The sequence below is a fragment of the Elgaria multicarinata genome, chromosome 12, assembly GCF_023053635.1.
Source record: "Elgaria multicarinata webbii isolate HBS135686 ecotype San Diego chromosome 12, rElgMul1.1.pri, whole genome shotgun sequence".
Taxonomy (NCBI): Eukaryota; Metazoa; Chordata; class Lepidosauria; order Squamata; family Anguidae; genus Elgaria; species Elgaria multicarinata.
The window spans coordinates 10,448,819-10,469,742 of record NC_086182.1 but is presented as its reverse complement, the minus strand read 5'-3'; the positions used below and the strand labels follow the sequence as shown (position 1 = coordinate 10,469,742).

The window sequence follows — 20,924 nt, the reverse complement described above, 5'->3', positions numbered from 1 at the left end:
CAAACGAGTTTTGATCAATGCCAACTAATTGCGAAATTTGACAGCATCGCTAACTGAAACAAATTCTGGGAGCTCTGTCTTGGACCAATGTTATTTACAATTTTTTATTTATTTATTTACAATATTTATATACCGCCCCCCGTTCAAAATTTCGGAGTGGTGTACAAGATAAAAAAAGAATTAAAAAAGAATAAAAACACATTAAAATATATTTTTTAAAAAGCAAAACGCAAAGTGAACCGTAGCTGGTCATCAAGGGAAGGCTTCCTGGCACAACGACGCTTTTACAAGACGTTTCCTACAAGCTAAGACAACTCTCCTCCTGTAAAGACTGAAGTAAGACATTAGTACCTTTAAGTGCAGGGGCCCACTGACCTGAACAGATAAGGAGCTAACAATCTTCTCATCAACTGATGGATCCTTGCATTCCAGATCGCTGTTCTTATTAGGGATCATGTGATCCAGGTCACCATTCTGCAGCTTTTCAGTGACTCCCTCCTCCTGGTCCTTCTTGGAAGGAAGTGTCTCAGCGCTGTAGTGGCTGTGCCCATGATGATGCTGGGGAACACAGAAATAGCTTTAGCAAGGAATAGCCCGGCCCACAACATGCAAGAACAGCTAGGATTATATTCCGTTGCTGCAGCCCTCTACTCTAGGTTTTACCCCCTATTCCCCTGGTTGCATCATACAACATACATTTTTATCTTTATTTAGCCACAGTAATTCACAACTCCACAGCATTTATCAGCAGATTTTGTCATCTTTCAGTACACAACATTCCTAATACGGGATGTTTTTGTGGGGAGGGCACTCCTCTATCTTGAGAAATACCTTGTTGATCTACACAAGACACTGTTCTGTTTTGTTCCCTGTCTTATTTGACTTTCAAGGACCTTTTTCAAGGATGTTTTGAAAGTCCCATGTACTTGGAAGCAATTGTACCAGCCTTAATCTGTGTGTATATTGGAACCCACGACAAGCCTGCCTATGAGATACGATTTCTCTTCGCAAAATCCTTGTTGACTGTTCCTTACAGTATCTGTTCATCTGGTTTGCTCATCTGTTTTAATTCTACGTAATGTTCTTCACTTCTTGAACCTGCTGTTAACAGGACCAAATGTTTGAACGAGGTGAGTAAGAAGTTCGAATAAATAAGTGCAGCATGCAGCCCATGCCCTGCACACAATAGTGCCCAGCTACAATTCCAACTCTCCACACAAGGGAAGGGGGAGCAGGGGAAGGGGGTTTCCATGCACAAGGCAGTGCACATGCAGGAAAGGCAAGGAAAGGGTGAGGGGGCGGGATTCTGTCTAAACAGTTCATACAGTTTTACTTTAAACTATTGTTTCTGCCACTTTAAATGGCACTAAAAGCAAGTCTCAAGGGATTTAGGTTTTCAGGATTAATAACAACAACAACAACAACAACAACAACAATAATAATAATTTCTTACCCGCCTCTCCCTTTGGATCGAGGCGGGGAACAACATTAGAACAGGAATCAATACATCTTAAAAAATCTTGATTTTACATTGATCTGGATAGGCCTGCTGGAAAAGGCTAGTCTTTAAAGCTGCCTTAAAATCACACAGAGAGTTAATTTTACGAATCTCCTCTGGCAGGCCATTCCACAATCTGGGGGCGACAGAAGAAAAGGTCCTCTGGGAAACTGATGTCAGCTTAGTTTTAGCTGACTGAAGTAAGTTCACCCCAGAGGACCTGAGTGTGCAGGGCGGACTGTATGGGAGAAGGCGATCCCGCAGGTAACCTGGACCCAAACCATTTAGGGCTTTAAAGGTAATGACCAACACTTTGTACTTCACCCAGAAACTAACTGGCAGCCAGTGGAGTGATTTTAATGTTGGGGTAATATGCTCACCCCTAGATGTACTGGTGACCAACCTGGCTGCCATATTTTGAACTAGTTGAAGTTTCAGAACTAGGTACAATGGTAGCCCTATGTAGAGCGCATTGCAGAAGTCAAGCCTTGGGGTTACTAGCACGTGCACTACTGTCTTTGTAGTGCACGTGCTGACGCTGATAGTAGGCACTCCTGGCTGTCGCAACTATCTAAGCTGTCATTTGGAGCGATGGATCCAGGAGCACCCCCAAACTGCGAACACAGTCTTTCAGGGGGAGTGTAGCCCCATCCAGAACTGGTTGACACACCTCCAAACCTAGGTCAGAGCCCTTGACAGCAAGCACCTCTGTTTTGTCCGGATTCAGCTTCAGTTTGTTTACCTTTAGGAGATTTTTTTTTTAATTGCTATTACAAAAGCTGTCATTGGAGAGCAGTCTTCTCCAACCTGATGCCCTCCAGATGTTTGGAATTACAACTCCCAGAATTCCTGACCATTGAGCATGGGAGTTGAAGTCAGGAGGACACCAGATTGAGGAAAGCTGTTAGAGCGTATGGCAGAGGGAGGCTACATGCCAATATAACCAGCTCAGCAACATCCTATCATCATATTTTGCATTCTTCCACTGGTCTCATCTTGTCCTATAACATGTTATTTACTCAAAGTATGGCAACATTTAGGATAAGGGGAAAATATCACAGAATCAGGAGCAAGCTTTTAAGTTCTCCAGAACTCTTCATTAGGCTGGACTAGAGATGTAAAATTTCTGGAAATGCTGAGGCCATGGGAAAAAAATGTTTTGTTTCTGGATTTCCCCACCCCTGGAAAAAAAATGAAATTTTGGAAAACTTGAAAAAAATACTTTTTTTTAGTGCTCTTTACAGATCTAAAGTCACTTTGTTGCTTTATGACAGCTTCCCAATCTGTTGCCCTCCAGATATTTAGGACTTCAGCTCCCATCAGCCTCAGGCAGCATGGTCAAAGGCCAGAAATGCTGGGCACTGTAGTCCAAAACATCTGAGACACCAGTTTGGGGAGTAATACTTTAGGAACAGCAGCCTTTCTTTTCCTAAAGTTATTTTATGTATAACTTAGTTTGCTCATGAAAGCATCATTAGTAAACACAGTAAATTTGTCATTATTGTCTGAGTAGATTAGAACCACATTAAATGATTGCAACAGCATATAAATAAATAAATAAATAAATAAATAAATAATAATAATAATAATAATAATAGAACAAAACCCATACTGTCCTGCCTAGAGATGTGAAGGCTCGGAAAAAGAAACAGGAAAATTTGGGGGTGGGGGAGACAGTTCCCCCCCCCCAAAGGACTGTTCTCCCCCGCCAAATGGAAAAATTGAACAGCTTTGGATTATGTCATACTTTCTTTTAGAATTTAAGACAAAGTATTCATATATTGTTACCCCAACTTTACTCCCCACAAAATGATTTCTAAAACAATGTAATAATGACCCTTTTATACTAGAGAGGTAAAATATCTGGAAATAATGAAGTCACTGGGGAAAATATTATTTTAATCCTCTCTGTAAGTTCCCCAGCATAGTTAGTTCTTTCATTCCTTATTAAACTTCTTGATCTAAAGTATATTTACTGGTAGACATTTATGCTCTGTTTCCCAACATGTGAGTCGGGTCACCATTGTGCATTTCTGACAGTAAATGTGCCTTCTTGACAATGTTAAACAAAGCGAGGTGTGAGAAGACAAAAAGCTAGGCATGACTGCTGCCCCACACAAACTCAGGAGTGCTCTCAAACACACATTTATTTATTTTATTATTTATTTAAAACATTTGTATCACACCCTATATCACTAGGATCTCAGGGCGTCATACAGATAAAATAATACAATATAAAACAATAAATATACACAGCTAAAAACAAATTAAACCATTCATCAAGTTAAAAACAAAATATAACAATTAAAACAGTTAAAACAATGTGCAAGGCAGGTGAATTTGACCATTAAAGGCTTTATAAAAAAGCCATGTTTTTACTTGGTGCTGGAATAGAGTCAACGTTGGCGCCAGTTGGGCCTCCAAGGGGAGGGCATTCCACAGCCGGGGTGCCACAACAGAGAAAGCCCTCTCCCAGGTCCCACCATAGTGTATGTGTTGCATCGGTGGGATGTGGAGGAGGGCTCCTCCAACAGATCTCAAGTCTTAGGTGGGCATATATAAGGAGAGTATATACCCTCAAGTATCGAGGTCCCAAGCTGACATCCCAAATACTTCGTAACATGCAGGTGTTGCATCAGGAACACACGTGGCTCCTCAGCAGACAAATCAAGGTGGGGAAAAAGTTCTTTGTATTTAAAATGTTTGGAAGCCACAATCCTAGACTACTGAATCTTTGCCAGAATTCCCTCTTCTAATGTATTTGGAGGAAAAAAATACAAATCTTATTTTCTTTCTTTAAAATTATTTCTAGGCCACTTTTAAGGGCAGAATCCTCCTTTTATTTAATTGCTCCTCAAAATTTGACTTAGCTTAAAGAAACAGAACCCAAGATTAGCACCCGAAGTAGTTCGTCCACAAGTGATTTCTGTCATCAGTATTGGACAAAGGCAAAAAATGTCCCACACTCTCAGAGTTTGCCCCATCTCACCTTGTCTTTCTGCTTGAGAAGCATCTTCAATATTTTCTCTGTGAAAAAGAACAGGTAAAAGCCCCCAAAGACGACAGCAGATTTGGGGAGATAATAATCTTCCTGAGGATTGAACCCAAAGGCCTATGGAGAAGGAGGGGCAGGAAAGAGTTGGTGAAGCATAAGAATGAAGAATGGAGCATTTGCAAATTCTACATTGCTCCCCTCCCTGATTTCGGCGCCCTTTTCTCATCATCTCTAAGAGAAGCCACAGAGAGAAAGTAAAAAGTTCTGCAGAGTTCAGATACTTGTCACTTGACCTATAGAACTATTTCCTGATGGCAGCTGACTGTAAATTTCTACTGCGACAGCAATAAACCTGTGTCTGGCCTGCACCATGTCAGATGTGGAGTCACATCAAGTTAACGCTGTTCAGGTGAGTTTTTAATAGTTAATGCCACTTCCTAACTTTTATTGTATTGCTTGCTTGCTTTGCTTTGGTCCTTTTGGATTTTATCCTTTGATTGTCTGCAATTGTACATCACCCTATGCGTTCACTGAGCAGAGAGGTAATCTAAAAGAATGTTAGCACAAATAAATATGGTCAAATAATCCTCCATTGAAATACATTCCTTCTACATAGAAACCATTTCCAAGAGAAGTCTGACTAGGAGGCCTGATGTGCTATGTGCACTGTTTGTTTTTAAACTGCACGGACGAGGATACAGCCATGGGAGCCCACACTTACAGGCTCAGGCAGTATAGCCCGGGCACAGGTTTAGCACTTTAGTGAGAAGTGGGCTAATGACAAACTGGACACTTAGGTGTACAGGAGAATTATTTATTTATGTAAACATTTGTATCCCGCTCTATTTCACTAGGATCTCAGGGCAGCGTACAGATAAACTAGAACAATGTAAATATGAATATACTCTCTTTGGCCCTTAGCTTGCTCCCTAAAGCAGAAAGTCATCCAACAGGAGGCCGTTTGAATCCCAGCTGGTGTAAGAGAAAGTGTTCTGCCCACAGAACCCATTTGCCAATTGATGCGCATCTCATAGACTTTAGATTGTAGCGTGAAAGAAATGTTCTCTGTTCATTCTTTGCCTCAAACACTTCCATTGCTAATGAGAACATCCTGAAAATACCCCATGCTAGTGTAGTATTTTTTTTGCTGTAGAAGTCTTCCCCACAACTGCACTGCTGGAGAAATCGGTGAGCTCCCGCTTTTCTTTCTAGCTGCTACAGCACAATGGCAGAGAAAGTTGCTGGAGCATGCCTTTGGCGTACTGGGCGCTCTCCCTAGAGAAATCAGCTGTAGCGTGGGGGGAATAACTCATTTCCTCGCTGATTACCTGCCTTCCCAACAACACCGCGCTCACGAGGCTGAACAAATGTTTGATGGAAAATTACTTCCCAAGCATTAACGTATTTGCTGCCTGGAGCTATCAGGGTATGGAGTAGGAACCAGATTAATAATATTTTTGCTTATAAGGCATGACATGTGCCTTATGTACTAGCACAGGATCCGTGCCATTAAAGGCATGAGACTGACACGAAACTCCCATCGTAGAACTTTTTCCTTATCTTAACTGATAATGGCTCTTAAGGTGCTAAGTACAGGTTTCAGAGAAGCCTCCAAGCCATTTTTAAGGACATCTGATATTAAAAGGCCTAAAGAGTAAAAAGCCCAGAAAATGCCACACATAAGGTGGCCAAGTGTCCCACAACATCTGTGATCACCACCACACTAGATACCAATGAAGGCAGGCTAGGAGATTGCTCATCACCCTTCCTAAGAGAGCCTAAGATCTCTAAGCATTAAAAGAGGCTTTCCTTCTCACATCACTTATGGCACAAAAGACAGACAGCCACACAAGGAAGGCCCAGAGCAGGCCCTGGTCATACCTCAGGAATGAGCTGGAAAAGGGCGTTGGAGTAGAGAGTACCAATCGCCAGAGCTATGAAGTACAGGAGCAGCCGCTTGTAAAAGGTCTTCTTCATGAAAGGCAGCACACTGGCCCCAACCAGGGAGCAGAGGGAAATGACGGTCACACAGAGGAAACCGTAACCCCAGACTGTTGTGAGAGAGCGTCAACCCCACCCCAGTGAAGCCACAGGTGGGAAGAGATGCCAGGGGAAAAGTCAGAAGACCAGAAGACGCAGAAATGAATTCACACCAGGGAGAGGGGGCAGGGAGAGAAAGAAATAGGACATTTATTAGTGATTGATATGCAATTTGACCAATTCAGGCATGCTGGAAGCACTCTGGAGCACGATGGCTCTGGAATTCTACCTGAGACACTGTTGAAGAATAATAGCAGGTGCAAATGGGTCTGTCCAAGTGGTGATTTCAGTGTGGGACTTTTGCACCCACATTCGAGATGGGGAAGAGGAGTCCCTTCAGAGGCAAAGTAGGGATGTACTTTTGACTGAGTGGTATCTCCTCTCACTCCATGTACTCCCTTATCGAATGGTCTTCCTAATAACCACACAATAAATTGCCTTTAGTCTCCAATCCTATGCGTATTTGTTTATAAGGAAGTCCCATTAATTTTGCAGAAAACTGCTCCTAAAGAGCAAACTGTGCTTTTGATCATAGCCATAGGGCATCCAGACTTCGGTTGAGCAAAATGCAAAGCATTTGGGCCTCCAGCCTCCAAACTGTTGGTGAGGCTGTTATCTTCAGTCCATTCAGAGCACATATTTTCCCTTCTTTCAAGAATACAGTCCAGAGTTCCAGTTCCATGTAGTACACCCAGTTTTACTTCCAGCACCCTGCACACTTCACCTTCATGGTCTGCTGCGTGGCAAGAGGGAGCCATTACTTGTCTTTACAAGCGGCTGTTTTTGTTTGCATGCAACAAGTCTCCCCACCCACTCCTCATTAGATTTACAATTTTGGAGCTGAAAATGCCATGACCTCTACAAAGAAAAAGAGATTAGGATAGGCAGGAATTAGAAATACAAAATGGGAGTTGCAGAAATTGCAATCTTAGCCTTTTCCAATGAGAAAAGCCAATTGGTGAAGTGGCCAGGACAGAGAATGCAAATGTAGCCCAGAGTTTGTGGCTCTTTCACACCAGGAACCAATTGAGATCTCATTTCAGCCCCCAATTTTAAACATTTGAAGAAACAGCTGGATTTACAAACTCTCAAAATATAGACCACATATCTAAACCCAAAACACTATCCCAGAAGAAACAATTGCAGTGAAAGGGGATACAGACTTCAAAACCAGGAAGTAGAGTTCATGGCTATATTTAAGCAGCCCCAAAACATGCAATTAAACCAAAATTAACTCAAGATTATATCTGACAAAGCCCATGGTTGGCATCAAGAATTCACCTCCCTTTGCTGCGAAAAAAAATTAGACCAATTACTGACAGAGGAGCCAAGAGAAAACCTGGGATTTCAACATAAAAGCTCTCTCCCCGAATGTATTGAGTGTTTGTATAGTGTTCCTTCCTTCCTCTTTCCACAAAAGCATCTGTATCTCCAGCCACACCATGTTTTCCACCAACTGCCATTCATCAGCTCAGTGAAGAAACTTGAATGCCAGAGAGCCTCAGTCCACCCAAAGAACCCACACTTAGGTGTAGGTTAACATCCACCTCTTCCTCTGGGTTGTTCCAAGCAATGGCTCTTTACAGAAGACACCTTAAACCATGATTTAAACCATAATCTTTAAGGCTTTTTGGCTTAAGCACTGTGGTTAAAGGTGTCTTCTGAAGCAGGCCAATGTATACTTTCAGTTGGCAAGGTTTGCTGAAGGGTAGCGTTTTCCATTGTTTCAGTGAGGATGCCCGCACTACATTTCCAAAGAAACATTATGCTAGTAGAAATACCCCCCAAAAGCCAGCGGCTTTCTGTAATATTTTGTACAATGAAGAGAACTTCCACTGGAAGCATCATCAGCCAATTTCTATCAAGGGTGGAATGGAAGTTCTTCAAGAATTGGCCACACTTCAAAAGTGTAAAAATTCACACTTCTAGACTAGGGTTGGGTAGACAGTAGATCTCCAGATGTTTGGATTTAAACTCCCAGTATTCTTACCTTTGACCATATTAGCAGGGGCTTTTGGGAGTTGAAGTCTAAAACATCTGGAGATCTACCTTCTGTCCAACTGTTCTAGACAATTGTGACTAGAACTCAGCGCTAAGCTTCTTCCCTTTAGGGGAGGGGGCACAATCGCCAGCTCCCAGACTGGAAAGTTCTCAACATATGTTCTGCACAGGTACAAAAGTCGTGAATACTCCTGCACAGGGACCATGAAGAAGCACATGCCCAAAGTCTCAATCAACCTGATGCTTGCAGGGGAGAGATGATCCTCAATAGCCACTGAGGAGGAAAATATTCCCCCTCTCTCTTAGCTGTGAGCAGAGAGACTTAGTGACCTAACACACAGGGAAAAGTGGTGTGTGTGTGTGTGTGTGTGTGTGTGTGTGTGTGTCTTACTGCACCTCTGGAATCAGCTGGAACAGTGCGTTAGAGAACAGCGTTCCGATGGACAGTGCGATGAAATAAGTTAGGATTCGGGCGAAAAAGACCTTCTTGGTGCAGGGTACGATGAAGACTCCAAGGAGGGAGGCCAGGTTAATCAGCGAAACACTGAGAAAGCCAAAGCCCCAGACTGTGAAACAAGAAGAAAGGAGGGCAAGTTTACCCAACTAATTGAAAATGGGAAGAGGTCTCTACATCCAGCTGAAGCTATATGCCACTGAATATGCCACTCTCTGGGCGGTTTGTGAACCGCCCAGAGAGCTCCGGCTATTGGGTGGTATAGAAATGTAATAAATAAATAAATAAATACATTGACCTCGCTGAGTATACTGCAATCAAGTGGGAATTTATGATGGACAACCCCAGCCTAGCTGGAGGACATAGGCATTTATCTTCTGTGGTTCTGATGCTAGAACTCATGGGAAGCTATTCTGGCTTATGTTCAAGCACAGCCCGTTAACAGTTGAAAACATGATGGTGTTTATGATTAAAGATTCCAGGTAGCCTGAAAAGGTTAAGGAGTTCGGTGTAAAGTAAGGTTCTCAAGGCTAAAACAGAATAGACGCTTTGGAGCACTAACACTTCTGTTCAGATTAAGCCATGGGTCACCTGGGATGTAGCCAAGTTCAATCTGCCATGGTCCGTTGGCTGGCAAAAAGTGATTTGTGTTAAACATTATTTTAAAGAAGAGGATAAAATGTGTCAAATCTGTATTGTTTGTTAATTACAGGTCTACATTTCTTGGCTACAGGAGACATCTGTGAATGATAGGAAGGGGGCCCTTGCGAGAAAGAAAACTGAAGCAGGGTCTTCAATATAGCAGATTATTTAGGGTCTCCTTGCATCTTTTTTGTTATATGTAGAATAGTGGTACTCAAACTTTGAGATGTTCCTTCCCCTACCCTGGGAGGTTGTGTGGGCAGAATTCCAGTGAAGGATGTGGTCTTAAGGTGGGCAGAGCCTTCATTCTTCCCCATCAGCCAAGATCTGGGTCACTGATGCACACTGGATTTGTAGGGCTGATGGCAGCCTCACTACCTCTTCATCTCAAATAGCATTTCAGAAGGAAACTTAGCCTTATTTCTTCCTTTTTTGTTAAAATGACCTTGCAGGGATTTGATTTTTTTTATTTTGCCATGTCTGTGCAATCTGGTCTTCTAAGGACAGAAGATCCAAGGCATCCCTCTTCAGAGTGGAATATTTGCCTGTTGTTCTTTGCAGGTGGTAAGTTCTCACCCACAAAGAAGAGAAAAAGAATGATTCCGGAGTAAACACCCAAGACTGAGCCCTTTAATCCTGAATAGATCTGCTGGAGGCCTGTCTGGGAAGAATCCAGCCTGCCACTTGAAATGGCAAACTAGGTCTCTTCCCACCTGCAGATCTGAATTTTGAATAAATAGATCCACAAGCAGAGGCCCTTCTAAGCCAGGAAATCCAATGTGCCAACAACATGTGTTCAGTCACTGCACAGATCATCTCAGGAACTCGAATCTGATATGGAACCCTCTTTCCATTGACCAAGACTGGAAGTGGCACACTAGTCAAGATCTGCTAAGAAAGGCACTAAAATGGCCTCTTCGTTCAGGTTTTCTGTACACCAGATGCAAAAATCATCATCATTTTATTGCTTCAAAATCTATTGCAATTTCTTTGTACACTTTTAAAATGTGGCGCCCCAAAGGGGATACAATGCCTCAGCCAAAGCATCACCAGCACCAAGTACATTCAGAAGTCACGACAAATAATGTTTGGGGAAGGGCCGAGGCTCAGTGGTAGAGCACATGTTTTACCTGCAGAGGGTCCCAAGTTTGATTCTTGGAATCTCCAGGTAGGTCTGGAAAAGTTCTTACCTCAAAGCCTGGAATGCTGCTGCCAGTCAGTGTTGACAATACTGAGCTAGATGGACTAATGCTTTGTCTCAGCTTCCTATGTTCCTACATTCCATCCATGCCTGTATTTGCAACGCTGAATTGTGCTGTCTTTCCCCCTTCCCCTCTGCCTTTTCATTAGAAAAAACCCAATAGCATCACATTGCTGACTCATATTCATCTGCCAATATCCACCTCTGATTTCTAATTTCTCGATCTTTTCTGCCATGTAGTGTGAGCCAAAAAGAGTCTACTCAGAATTACACCCCAGTGAGTTTAATGGGTCTTACTCTCAGGTAGGTGAGTACAGGCTTGCAAGCTCTAACCATACTGCAGTGCTGTTAAACAGGTGCTCTCACTCAGTGGTTGTCACAGGTCATTGGCTAGCAAAAAAGTGAGTTGTGCTGCAGTTTGAAGAAAATCTTGGATAAAATGGTATCAAATCCCTTTTGTTCATTAACTATAGACCCACAGGCACCTTCTGTGAATGAACACAAGAAGACTCTCGCTGGAATAGAACTGGGGGGGGGGGGAGGAGGCCCTCACAATAGGTAATCCTCCCTTTGAGCCGAGAGGCTACTTTGCTTTGCAAAAAGGCGCAAAAGCCATGCTTTCTGCAGCACAAACCAAACCAATTCAGTTTTCTTCAGAAAGTGCAACATCTATACTTCTAATGGTCCCCCTTTCACCAGTCTATATAGATCAGACAGCATCAAAGCTGGCTGTCAACACTGGCAACTCAATCATCTGGGGCAAAGCTAAAACATAGTGGGGGTGGACTGAAGGGCAAAGAATTGAGTTTGATCAGCTGCCTTTTCTTAGCCATGGGCATTTCTTGTAGAGTAACCCTGAGAAGCACCTTCTCTACATAACCAATATTCCATAAAATTATTTAGATTCAAAATGAAAATATAAAACACCTAACCACAATAGATTCAGAAAGACAGGGACAAATTCTTGCTTGTCTCCGGGACGAGACAAATTTACTGGGGAGTTCAGGAGCTTTCAACTGTCTATTAGCTCTTTTTTAAAAAAAAGCTCAGATGGGTATCCTAAAAAGCTCATCACATTTCCAAAACATTTAATCTCTCACGCTACCCAGAATGAGAAAAAAGCTTATTCAGCCCACTAGGAATGGAGACCCTCAATTCTGAGCGTGTGTGCATGTAAAATTATATATGTATGTACTGATATGGGTAAATGAGTTTTTTAAAGATTGCACAATGAGCTAAGAGTGGATTCTTGGGGCTATCCTTTTATTGATACCCTTTCCCATCAGCAGAATGTCTGGGATTTTGTTTGACTGATATAATGGGTTTCTCTAGGCTCCAAAACAACCTGGTCTCAGTCCAGTGCTCCCACTACATTTTCTCCAGGGAGCATTAGGATGTTCTTGTGAGGGAGAGATTGCTCTATCTTGACTATCTGCTTCTACATAAAACTCTGACAGTGTTGTACGTAGAAGCAGATGCTTGGAATGAAGTAGTTGAAGAGAAAAGCCACAGTTGCTACAGTCTTAGAAGCCCCCTTCCTCCACCACCCCCAATCTCAATTTTTCTGCTTGAGGTTGCAAATAAATTATTTTGCCACAGAGGTTGTGCTTATGGGTACAGGTCAGCTTGTAGCTGGAAAAGAAAAACCCATAAGGACAATAATTTAGTGTTCTGGTTGATGTCCCATTTCTGCAACAACTTGCAGGAAAGCAAGGATGGCCAGAATCTGAGGCATTTCTCTGGAAGGCTATGCTTCAAATGCTGTTAACTTTAGCTAATATAGCTGGCTCATGCTTCCATGCATACACACCTTCTGCAGAACTGGGCTTCCCCTCCTCCGTCCGCTCATCTTCTTCATTCTCTAGGTTCTCTGACCTGCATGCCTTCGACTCCAGTTGCTGCAGGATAGTTGGGCAGAACTCTTGGAACTCACGCTGGCCGAGGTGGGACCCTTCGCTCAAATTGTGGGTAGCAAAAAGCTCTGATGAACTGAAGCACTGCAGAACACAGAGGGAGACATGTTGAGAATTGCACCGCTCTACACTTCTGTGACTTGAACACCCTGAGGCTCTCCATGCGTAAAGTCCACAAATCAGGCATTGCCTGCTACCTCCATAGCCTCTCACAGCAGTATCATCTTACCCCTCCTTCTCAGATAGCAAGGGACAATTCACACAACCACTTTTTGATATTCTCCAGATCCATGCAGCTATTCCCCATACATACACCCACCCACACATCACTCACAAAGAGTCACACATGCATTAAGATTCTGGATCAGCTGCAGTTTTCAAGAAGAACCCCAAGCAGAGCTCATTATAGAACGGAGTATAACTCCTACAATTTTGAAACACCTTCAGCAGCTCCTAGTAGTTTCCCAAGTCCAGTTCAAGATGCATTCTATTAAGCTGCAGCACGGGAAGAGATGGGAAGTAGGGCTTGTTCTGCTGACTCTGCTGAAAGACCAACTCCATCGGTCTCTTCCCTCCCTCAAGTGTTACCTGGCAGCAGCTATTCCATCAAGCTACAAAGGAGGGGAAAATGGGAAGGAGGGCTCATTCCATCAGCTCTACTGAGACACAAATTCCATTTGGCTCCTGTTCTCCCTGAACTGTTTCCGTTCTTTGTTTCTTTTCCTCTTCCATCTTCTTCTCTTAATCCTTATATGTCATGGCTCTAACACTGTGAGCATGCAGGCAGTAACGGTCTTGTTTTTATTATATAAGCTGCTCTGGGAGCCTTTTCATTGAAAAGTGGGGTAAAAACACTTAAACATCATCATAATCAATAAGCTGTTAGTTTTGAGTTTTAATGCCCTAAACGGTCTGGATCTGGCTCACCTTGTTTCTTCTATGTTAAAATGTAGGTTTCAGATCAAGGCAATTGTATTTCAAGACCAACTGAGTGAAGTTAACTACTGGTGTTCTGTTTTGGACCCTTTGAGCTTGTTTTAATCTGTTTTAAGTGGGGGTTATCTTCAAGAGCTAGGGCTTTTAATTTCTCTAATTTGCTTTGTGGACCAATTTGTATCAAAAGGCGGAACAGAGATATCTTAAATAAATATAGTACATTACCCAGGAGAGGTTCCTGTTCTGCTGCTCTGTGCGGCTAATGTTGTTCCGTCCAACTCCCACATCGAGGCGGTTCAACAGGGATTTAAGCTGCTGCAGAGTGAGCTTGTCATGTTCGCCATACCGGAGGAAAAGGTCCTTAAGGAAGGAGGCTGCCGTGATGGAAGGCTGGGACAAAGCTTCTGTGCTGGCCGACATACAGCAGGCAAAACCCAACAGACACAGTTGCAGCAGCAAGACACATCTCTGAGGACTCGCGTTCCAACACATGGTAACGATGCTGAAAAGACAGCAGCCCATCAGTCCCTGCAATATGTTATCCAATCCAAACCACACTTATTAAATGAGTTCTGTTGGTATCAAATGAAAAGATCAAATATCCTAGCTGGAAGCTGTAAAGGAAGAGCGCCCAGCAACTTCCTGGCTTCTGGACTGGATTTAGCACGGATCCCCAGGCACAGACACTCACAGCTCACACGAAATGAGGTTTAAGACCATTTATTAGGAAAAGGGTAGGAATACATGGGATTAGCAGAATAAAACTATAAAAAAAATGCATAAATGTGTAAGAACCCAGAGCAAGCAAGCTAAAAACTACAACTATAATTCATACGTCACCCCAGACCGATCTCAGCCGACGACCCCCCTGTTCCCTTCACAGGGATGTCTTTATACTATTCTTTTCACTCCTTCCCCCCTCCCTTCAGCTTTGATGTGTGGAGTGTCTTCACACCTCCGCCCGGGATGGTTCATCACTCAAGGACAAGCGGACAGTTACAATCGGTTTGGCTCCAGTCTTCTCCCCCATACAGCTGCCTGGTTCTTATCTCCCTCCTATGGAACCATAAAATTCATAAATTAAAAGACATGCCAGTCCCAAGGTCCAGTTTAACCCTCACCTTACCCTTACAGAAGCTACCTGAACCCACCAGAGCCTGCTTACAGCTCCTATCACAAACTATGGAATGGAGGTTGGCACTAGCTTAGATGGCTTTAAAGGGGAGTTGATTAGACAAATTCATGGAGGATAAGGCCATCAATGACTACTGGTCATGACAACTACAGATTACCTCCAGTATCACAGGCAGTATGTTTCTCTATGCTAGTTATTGGAAAATACGAGCAGGAGGATTTTATTACACTCATGTCCTGCTGGGGGCTTCCCATGGGCACCTGGTTAGCCACTGTGGGAACAGAATGCTGGATTAGATAGTCCAGCAAGGCTCTTCTTATGTTCTTCATTCCCTAGATTCTCAAGTGCCAGGACCATGCCTGTCCAATCTTTAGCAATTCTACTCCATGTCCTTTCCTTGTTGTTCTTCTCCAAGATGCACATCTTGAAGCCAGGATCACAGCTGCCTCTCTAAACATATGGAGAATTGGCTCCACTTTCCACAATCCAGATAAGACCTCCTTGAGTCCTCGTCTTTTTCACACTGCCAGAGGAGAACATCCATCGTGACCAGGGGTGGCGCAAGCTCAAAAATGTAACTCGGCTCAGTCAAATAAAGCAGCCCCAATTTGAGTTGAATCAAGCCCCCTTTGAGCTTGCCCTAAGTCAAACTGGGGTTCACACTCCACCTCCATCATTGCTTCCAGGTAATTGCAGGATTGTTGAGTTCAAGCCCCATGACCCTGGGAGCAAATAACAACTGTGTGCTGCTGAGCAGAAGCCCCACAGGGCCTCTTCTCAATGCAGAACTATTATTGATTTGACAGAAGAGGGGAGTTTACCATCTGAGTTCTGCAAGCATCCCTAGCAAATACTTGCAAAAACCCTCAAGGGTTTTCAAATACCTGTAAGAAATGCTTGCAAATTCTAAGTGGATTTGAAGTCAACGATGTTTCCCCATCCTTCATCATGTTAATGTTGTTTAAAATATTTGTAGGCCACCTTTTAGGTTTTAAGTTTCAGAGGGTGATTCAGAAGACAAAAATCCAACAGAATAAATAAAAGCCAGTGAGAAATATCCCACCAAAAATACTAATACTAAAACCAAAAAATCCTTGCAGTCAAAACACAATTCAAGAAAAGGCCCTGGGAAATAAATAACTCTTGAGATTTTTCCTGATGGCCTGTCATGATGGGCTCATCACCAATTGGGTTGATGAACTCCAATTGGTGATGCATTCCAGAGATACGGGGGCACTGGAGAAAAGGTCCTATCCCTCGTACCCCTCCAAAAGATTGCTTTCAGAGGCGGTCAAAGAAGAAGGACCTCCATTGCCTTAAAGTGCAGGTGGGCAGGCATGGGTGGGCAGGCATGGATGAAACTTGGCCCAAAACTGTTTCAAGGCTTTAAAGAGTAAACCTAGCACTTTAGATTGGGTTCAGAAACACACTGGCTACCAGAAAAGCTGCACAATATAGGTATTTGAGCGGCTCCATTCTGCACCAGCTGAAGTTTCCGAACAGTCTTTCAAGGCAGCCCCTCGTAGAGTGCATTACATTAATCCAGCCCTTTATGTCACTGGTGCACAGATAACAAAGGCAAGGGCAGAATTCTCCAGAGAGGGTTGCCACTGGCATACCAGACACGCAGGTAAACTAAAAAGCATTTCTGGCCACCATTGCCACCTGAGCTTCCCTAGTTAGCAATGACTCCAGAAGAATTCCCAAGCTGCATACTTAGTCCTTTAGGAGCACTGCAACTCCAACTATCTTATCCCCTATGCTGTTTAACATATACATGAAGCCGCTGAGGGAGGTTATCTGGAGATGTGGACTGTGGTGTCATCAATATGCAGATGATACCCAGCTCTACCTTTCCTTTTCATCAAACCCAGGTGAGGCAGTGGCTGTTCTGAACCAGTGCCTGGGCACGGTAATGGACTGGGTGAGGGCTAATAAACTGAGACTCAATCCAGACAAGACGGAGGTACTGTTAGCGGGTGAGTCATCTGTCTGGCGAGGTGATGTTTGCCCTGTCCTGGACGGGGTTGCACTCTCCCTAAAGGATCAGGTCCATAGTTTGGGGGTGCTCTTGGATCCAGAACTGTCACTTGAGGCACAGGTAAACTCAGTGGCAAAGAGCACCTTTTATCAGCTTAGGCTGATATACCAACTGCGCCCTTATCTGGACAGAGATAGCTTAGCTACAGTTATCCATGCTCTGATAACCTCTCATTTGAATTACCGCAATGCGTTATATGTGGGGCTGCCTTTGAAAACGGTCCAGAAACTTCAACTGGTACAAAACAGGGCAGCACAGTTACTAACAGGGACTGGCCAACAAGAACACATCACGCCAGTCCTTTTCCAGCTTCATTGGCTGCCAGTCCAGGTCCGGGCCCGATTCAAAGTGCTGGTATTAACATTTAAAGCCCCAAACGGCTTGGGGCCAGGCTATCTGAAGGAACGCCTCCTCCCGTATGTACCTGCCCGGACCCTAAGGTCATCCTCAGAGGTCCTTCTCCGCGAGCCCCTGCCAAAGGAAGTGAGGCAGGTGGCTACCAGGAGGAGGGCCTTCTCTGCTGTGGCACCCCGGCTGTGGAATGAGCTCCCTAAGGAGGTTCGCTTGGCACCTACATTATATGCTTTTAGATGCCAGGTGAAGACCTTTTTATTCTCCCAGCATTTTAACAGTCTATAAATAAATTTTAACTTGGTGTTTTAAATTTGTAATTTTGCATTGCTGCTGTTTTAATCTGGTTGAGCTTTTATATTGTATTTTATATTATAGTTTTATACTGTTGTTTTATACTTTGAATGTTTTTAATTTTTGTGAACCGCCCAGAGAGCTTCGGCTATTGGGCGGTATAGAAATGTAATAAATAAATAAACTATGACCATTTATAAGCCTCCATCCAAAGTGACTGATTTCCCTACTCACAGCAACTCAATCTTGTATGGATTCTCAACTTGCTCACCTTCACCCTCCCCAAACAATGTTTCAGGAATTCCACAGCCGCCCTAGGAGCAGGAGATGGAAATGAGAGGTAGAGCTAAGTATTATCTGTATACTGATGGCACTTCAGCCCAAACCTCCTGATTGTTTCCTCTAGCAGGTTCATGTAGATGCTAAAAGCACCGGGGGGGGGGGGGGCGGGGGGCAAAGTGAAACAATGGCCATGGGGTGGAAGAGAAGTCTCACGGCACCATCTGTAACCGCTCCTCCAGGAAGGATTGAAAACCACTGTAGCACCATGCCTCCCAAGTCCATCCCAGATAAACAATCCATGATCAAGGGGATAAAAAAATGTGAATGATTATAGCAGACTCATCTAAACTCAGTTTTAATAATAAATCATTCAGGTTTTCCAAATGCTTTGCTTCTTTAGCAGAGACATACAAACAACCGTAACGGAAGGAGGCAAAAGAACAGAAAGGCTGCTGTTGCCTCTGAAGAGGTCAGGCTGGGTCACCCTCTGCAAATAGAAAGGTGGCTCTCTGCTGCAGACATATTTCAAAGAGTTTATTTTTACTCAAAATTACTGAAGCAGGAGTGCTCAGTATCTGAGCAGTTAAGAACACTCTAGAAAGCAGAGCGAAGAGCCGGCAAAGGAACAGGGACACGCAAGCTTAGGTCCAGAATATACTCTCTACTGGACAAACAAGAACAGAACAAAATGGAATTTTCTACAAGCTTTTCCCCCCCAAGCAGGTAGGCACCAGAAACATTCCTTATATGCCCAAGACTCTGAAGGAGGATATTCTTATGGTGAAGAGTCAAGGAATATGGATAGGTCTGCAAGGAATTGATGTCACAGAAGGTACGGCATCTCCACATCAGGCCATTTAGCTCTTAAGGCAGGAATTATGCGTTATTTAGCACCTCTTGCAGTCTCCATCATTAAATCATTCACTAATTTTGCCTCTCAGTCCAACTGCAAGGCAGATGGAACAAAGGGGAAATGAAAACAGAGGTAGACTGATTTGCCCAACAATTGTGCCAGAGACAGAAAATACATTCTTTACAGATCACCAGAAGATGCTGCTTCTAATAACACCCCAAGGAGAAGATGACCATCCACTTCTAGCATGGTGCATGACCTATCAACCTAACCAAGGCAGGGAACTTACAGAACAAGAATGGAACATTCTAGCCAGAGACGTGGATTATCTGAAAGATTCTGAACTGGATTTATTTTTCTAGTACCCTTAAAAAAAGAAAGGATTTTAGTATGTTTATTTTAACTAAATTTGTGGGCTTAGTTAAAAAACTAAATGTAAGTCATGTTAATTTTACATATTGCTTAAATATCTGGAAAGTGTTTCCATTAGCCAAAAAAGTTGAACTGAAATATTTGGGGAGGGGAAGGGAGAGAGTTCAATAAAGTACATGATATGGTTTAAATGTCATAGTCAAACAAATGTAAACTTTTAACTGGCCTTTTAAAATTGGAATATTTGTAAATATTTTAAGACATGACATCTGAGATCTACAAGTTCAATCTCAGCTTTTAAAGCTCAGCTAAAAACTTTTCTTTTCCCTAAAGCTTTTAAAACTTGATGTTACTCGGACTTTAGACTGTTAGTTATACTGTTAGTTTTTCCCTACCCTGTGCCTGTTTACCCTACCCAGTGCCTGTTTGCATTCTCTCCCCCTCCTTATTGCTTTACTATGACTTTATTAGGATGTAAGCCTATGAGGCAGGGTCTTGCTATTTACTGTCTTACTCTGTACAGCACCATGTACATTGATGGTGCTATATAAATAAATAATAATAATAATAACAACTCAGTAGCGTATACTTCCTGATACAGAGAACCAGTCTAATGTAGTGGTTAGAGTGCTGGACTGGGGAGACCTGGGTTCTAGTCCCACTCGGCTATGGCCTCACTGGGTGACTTTGAGCCAATCACTGACTCTTAGCCTAAAGTACCTCATAGGGTTGTTGTGAGGATAAAATGGAGGGAAGGAGTACCCACTTAGATTCTTTGCAAAAGGAAAAAGGGCAAGATATAAAAGTAATAATACATTTTTAAAAATCAAAAAGTTAATTCTGACTTTGATTTTAGATTTAACTACTATTGTATCCTTTCCACTTGCCCATTTCAACTTGTATTCATTCACTAGGTTACTAATTAATGCTAGGAAACAATGCATTTGTAAAAGTGGATTTTTTTCCATGGAAAAATGCAACAGCGGAAAAATGTCCATCTCGCATCATGTAGATCATCTGGGCAAGTTGCTAACAATATGCCAGAAGCCAGCCAGTCATCTAATGCAAACACAATCCAGCATGCAAAAGCTTTAGAGGAAGAAAGCATTTTCTTACCCAAAATGGCTACAGTCCGTGCAAGTAAGCCTCAGAACACTCGTATGATCCACGCAGGAACAGCCACACAAAATTAAGAGTCCCTCCACGTGCTCACAGCTGGAAAAGCTAGAAAGGAGCCTAGAGGGAAGAAATGTACACAGCTATTGCAACATCTCATGACTTTGCCTGGAAAAAAAAAAACTTTCAATTATAAAGGACCAGGTGAAGAAAGTCAACCAAAAGGGCATGAGGGCTGAAGATTTTCTACTGGACTGAACTGCCACATATTAGAGCACAGAGGGCTTATTGGGGTTATGGGGTTATTGCCAAGGCAACAGGCCTATTTATTTATTTATATTTCTTTATTATAGTACTTTTATCCCCCCCCCTTTAGCCAAAAAGGCTCTCTAGGCAGCGTACAAAAATATTTCTTAAGACATTCCCTGCCCACAGGCTTACAATCTAAAAAACATGACATAAAAGAGGAAAGGGGATTGGGAAGGAGGAGAGAAAAAAGCAAAAGCAAATTCAGGCACTTGATTCTTAGTTCCTATCACATTTCCCCCCCTCCTGAGTCAAATGGCCATCACCAAATAAAACCAGATTAACACCACCAGCAGAATAAAACACTAAAAGGACTAAAAACAGTTCTTAAAATGTCTGGTAGAATAACAAGGTCTTCACCTAGCACTGTAAAGACCATGTCAGCACCAGGCAAGCCTCTCTGGGGAGAACATTCCACAAATGTGGTACAACCACTGAAAAGGCCCTCTCTCTTGTAGCCACCCGCCTTAACTCATTTGGTGTGGGCACCTGGA

At 43.0% G+C, this 20,924-nt stretch overlaps 1 protein-coding gene across 6 annotated transcripts in view; it reads right to left on the bottom strand.

Moving 5' to 3' along the window:
- SLC39A14 (solute carrier family 39 member 14) overlaps nt 1–20,924 on the bottom strand; it is a 50,919-nt gene that overhangs the window by 17,044 nt on the left and 12,951 nt on the right. For 5 of the 6 annotated variants that reach the window (XM_063138937.1, XM_063138938.1, XM_063138933.1 and 2 more), the window contains 6 exons: nt 20,125–20,244; nt 13,906–14,182; nt 12,642–12,828; nt 6,375–6,544; nt 4,488–4,610; nt 376–558 (listed from right to left, as the gene is read on the bottom strand). In XM_063138937.1, the coding sequence (XP_062995007.1) occupies nt 376–558; nt 4,488–4,610; nt 6,375–6,544; nt 12,642–12,828; nt 13,906–14,172 (930 nt within the window). In that variant the 5' untranslated portion in view covers nt 14,173–14,182; nt 20,125–20,244. Of the gene's footprint in view, nt 1–375; nt 559–4,487; nt 4,611–6,374; nt 6,545–8,930; nt 9,101–12,641; nt 12,829–13,905; nt 14,183–20,124; nt 20,245–20,924 lie in introns of all 6 variants that reach the window. The other variant, XM_063138935.1, reaches the window with a different exon arrangement.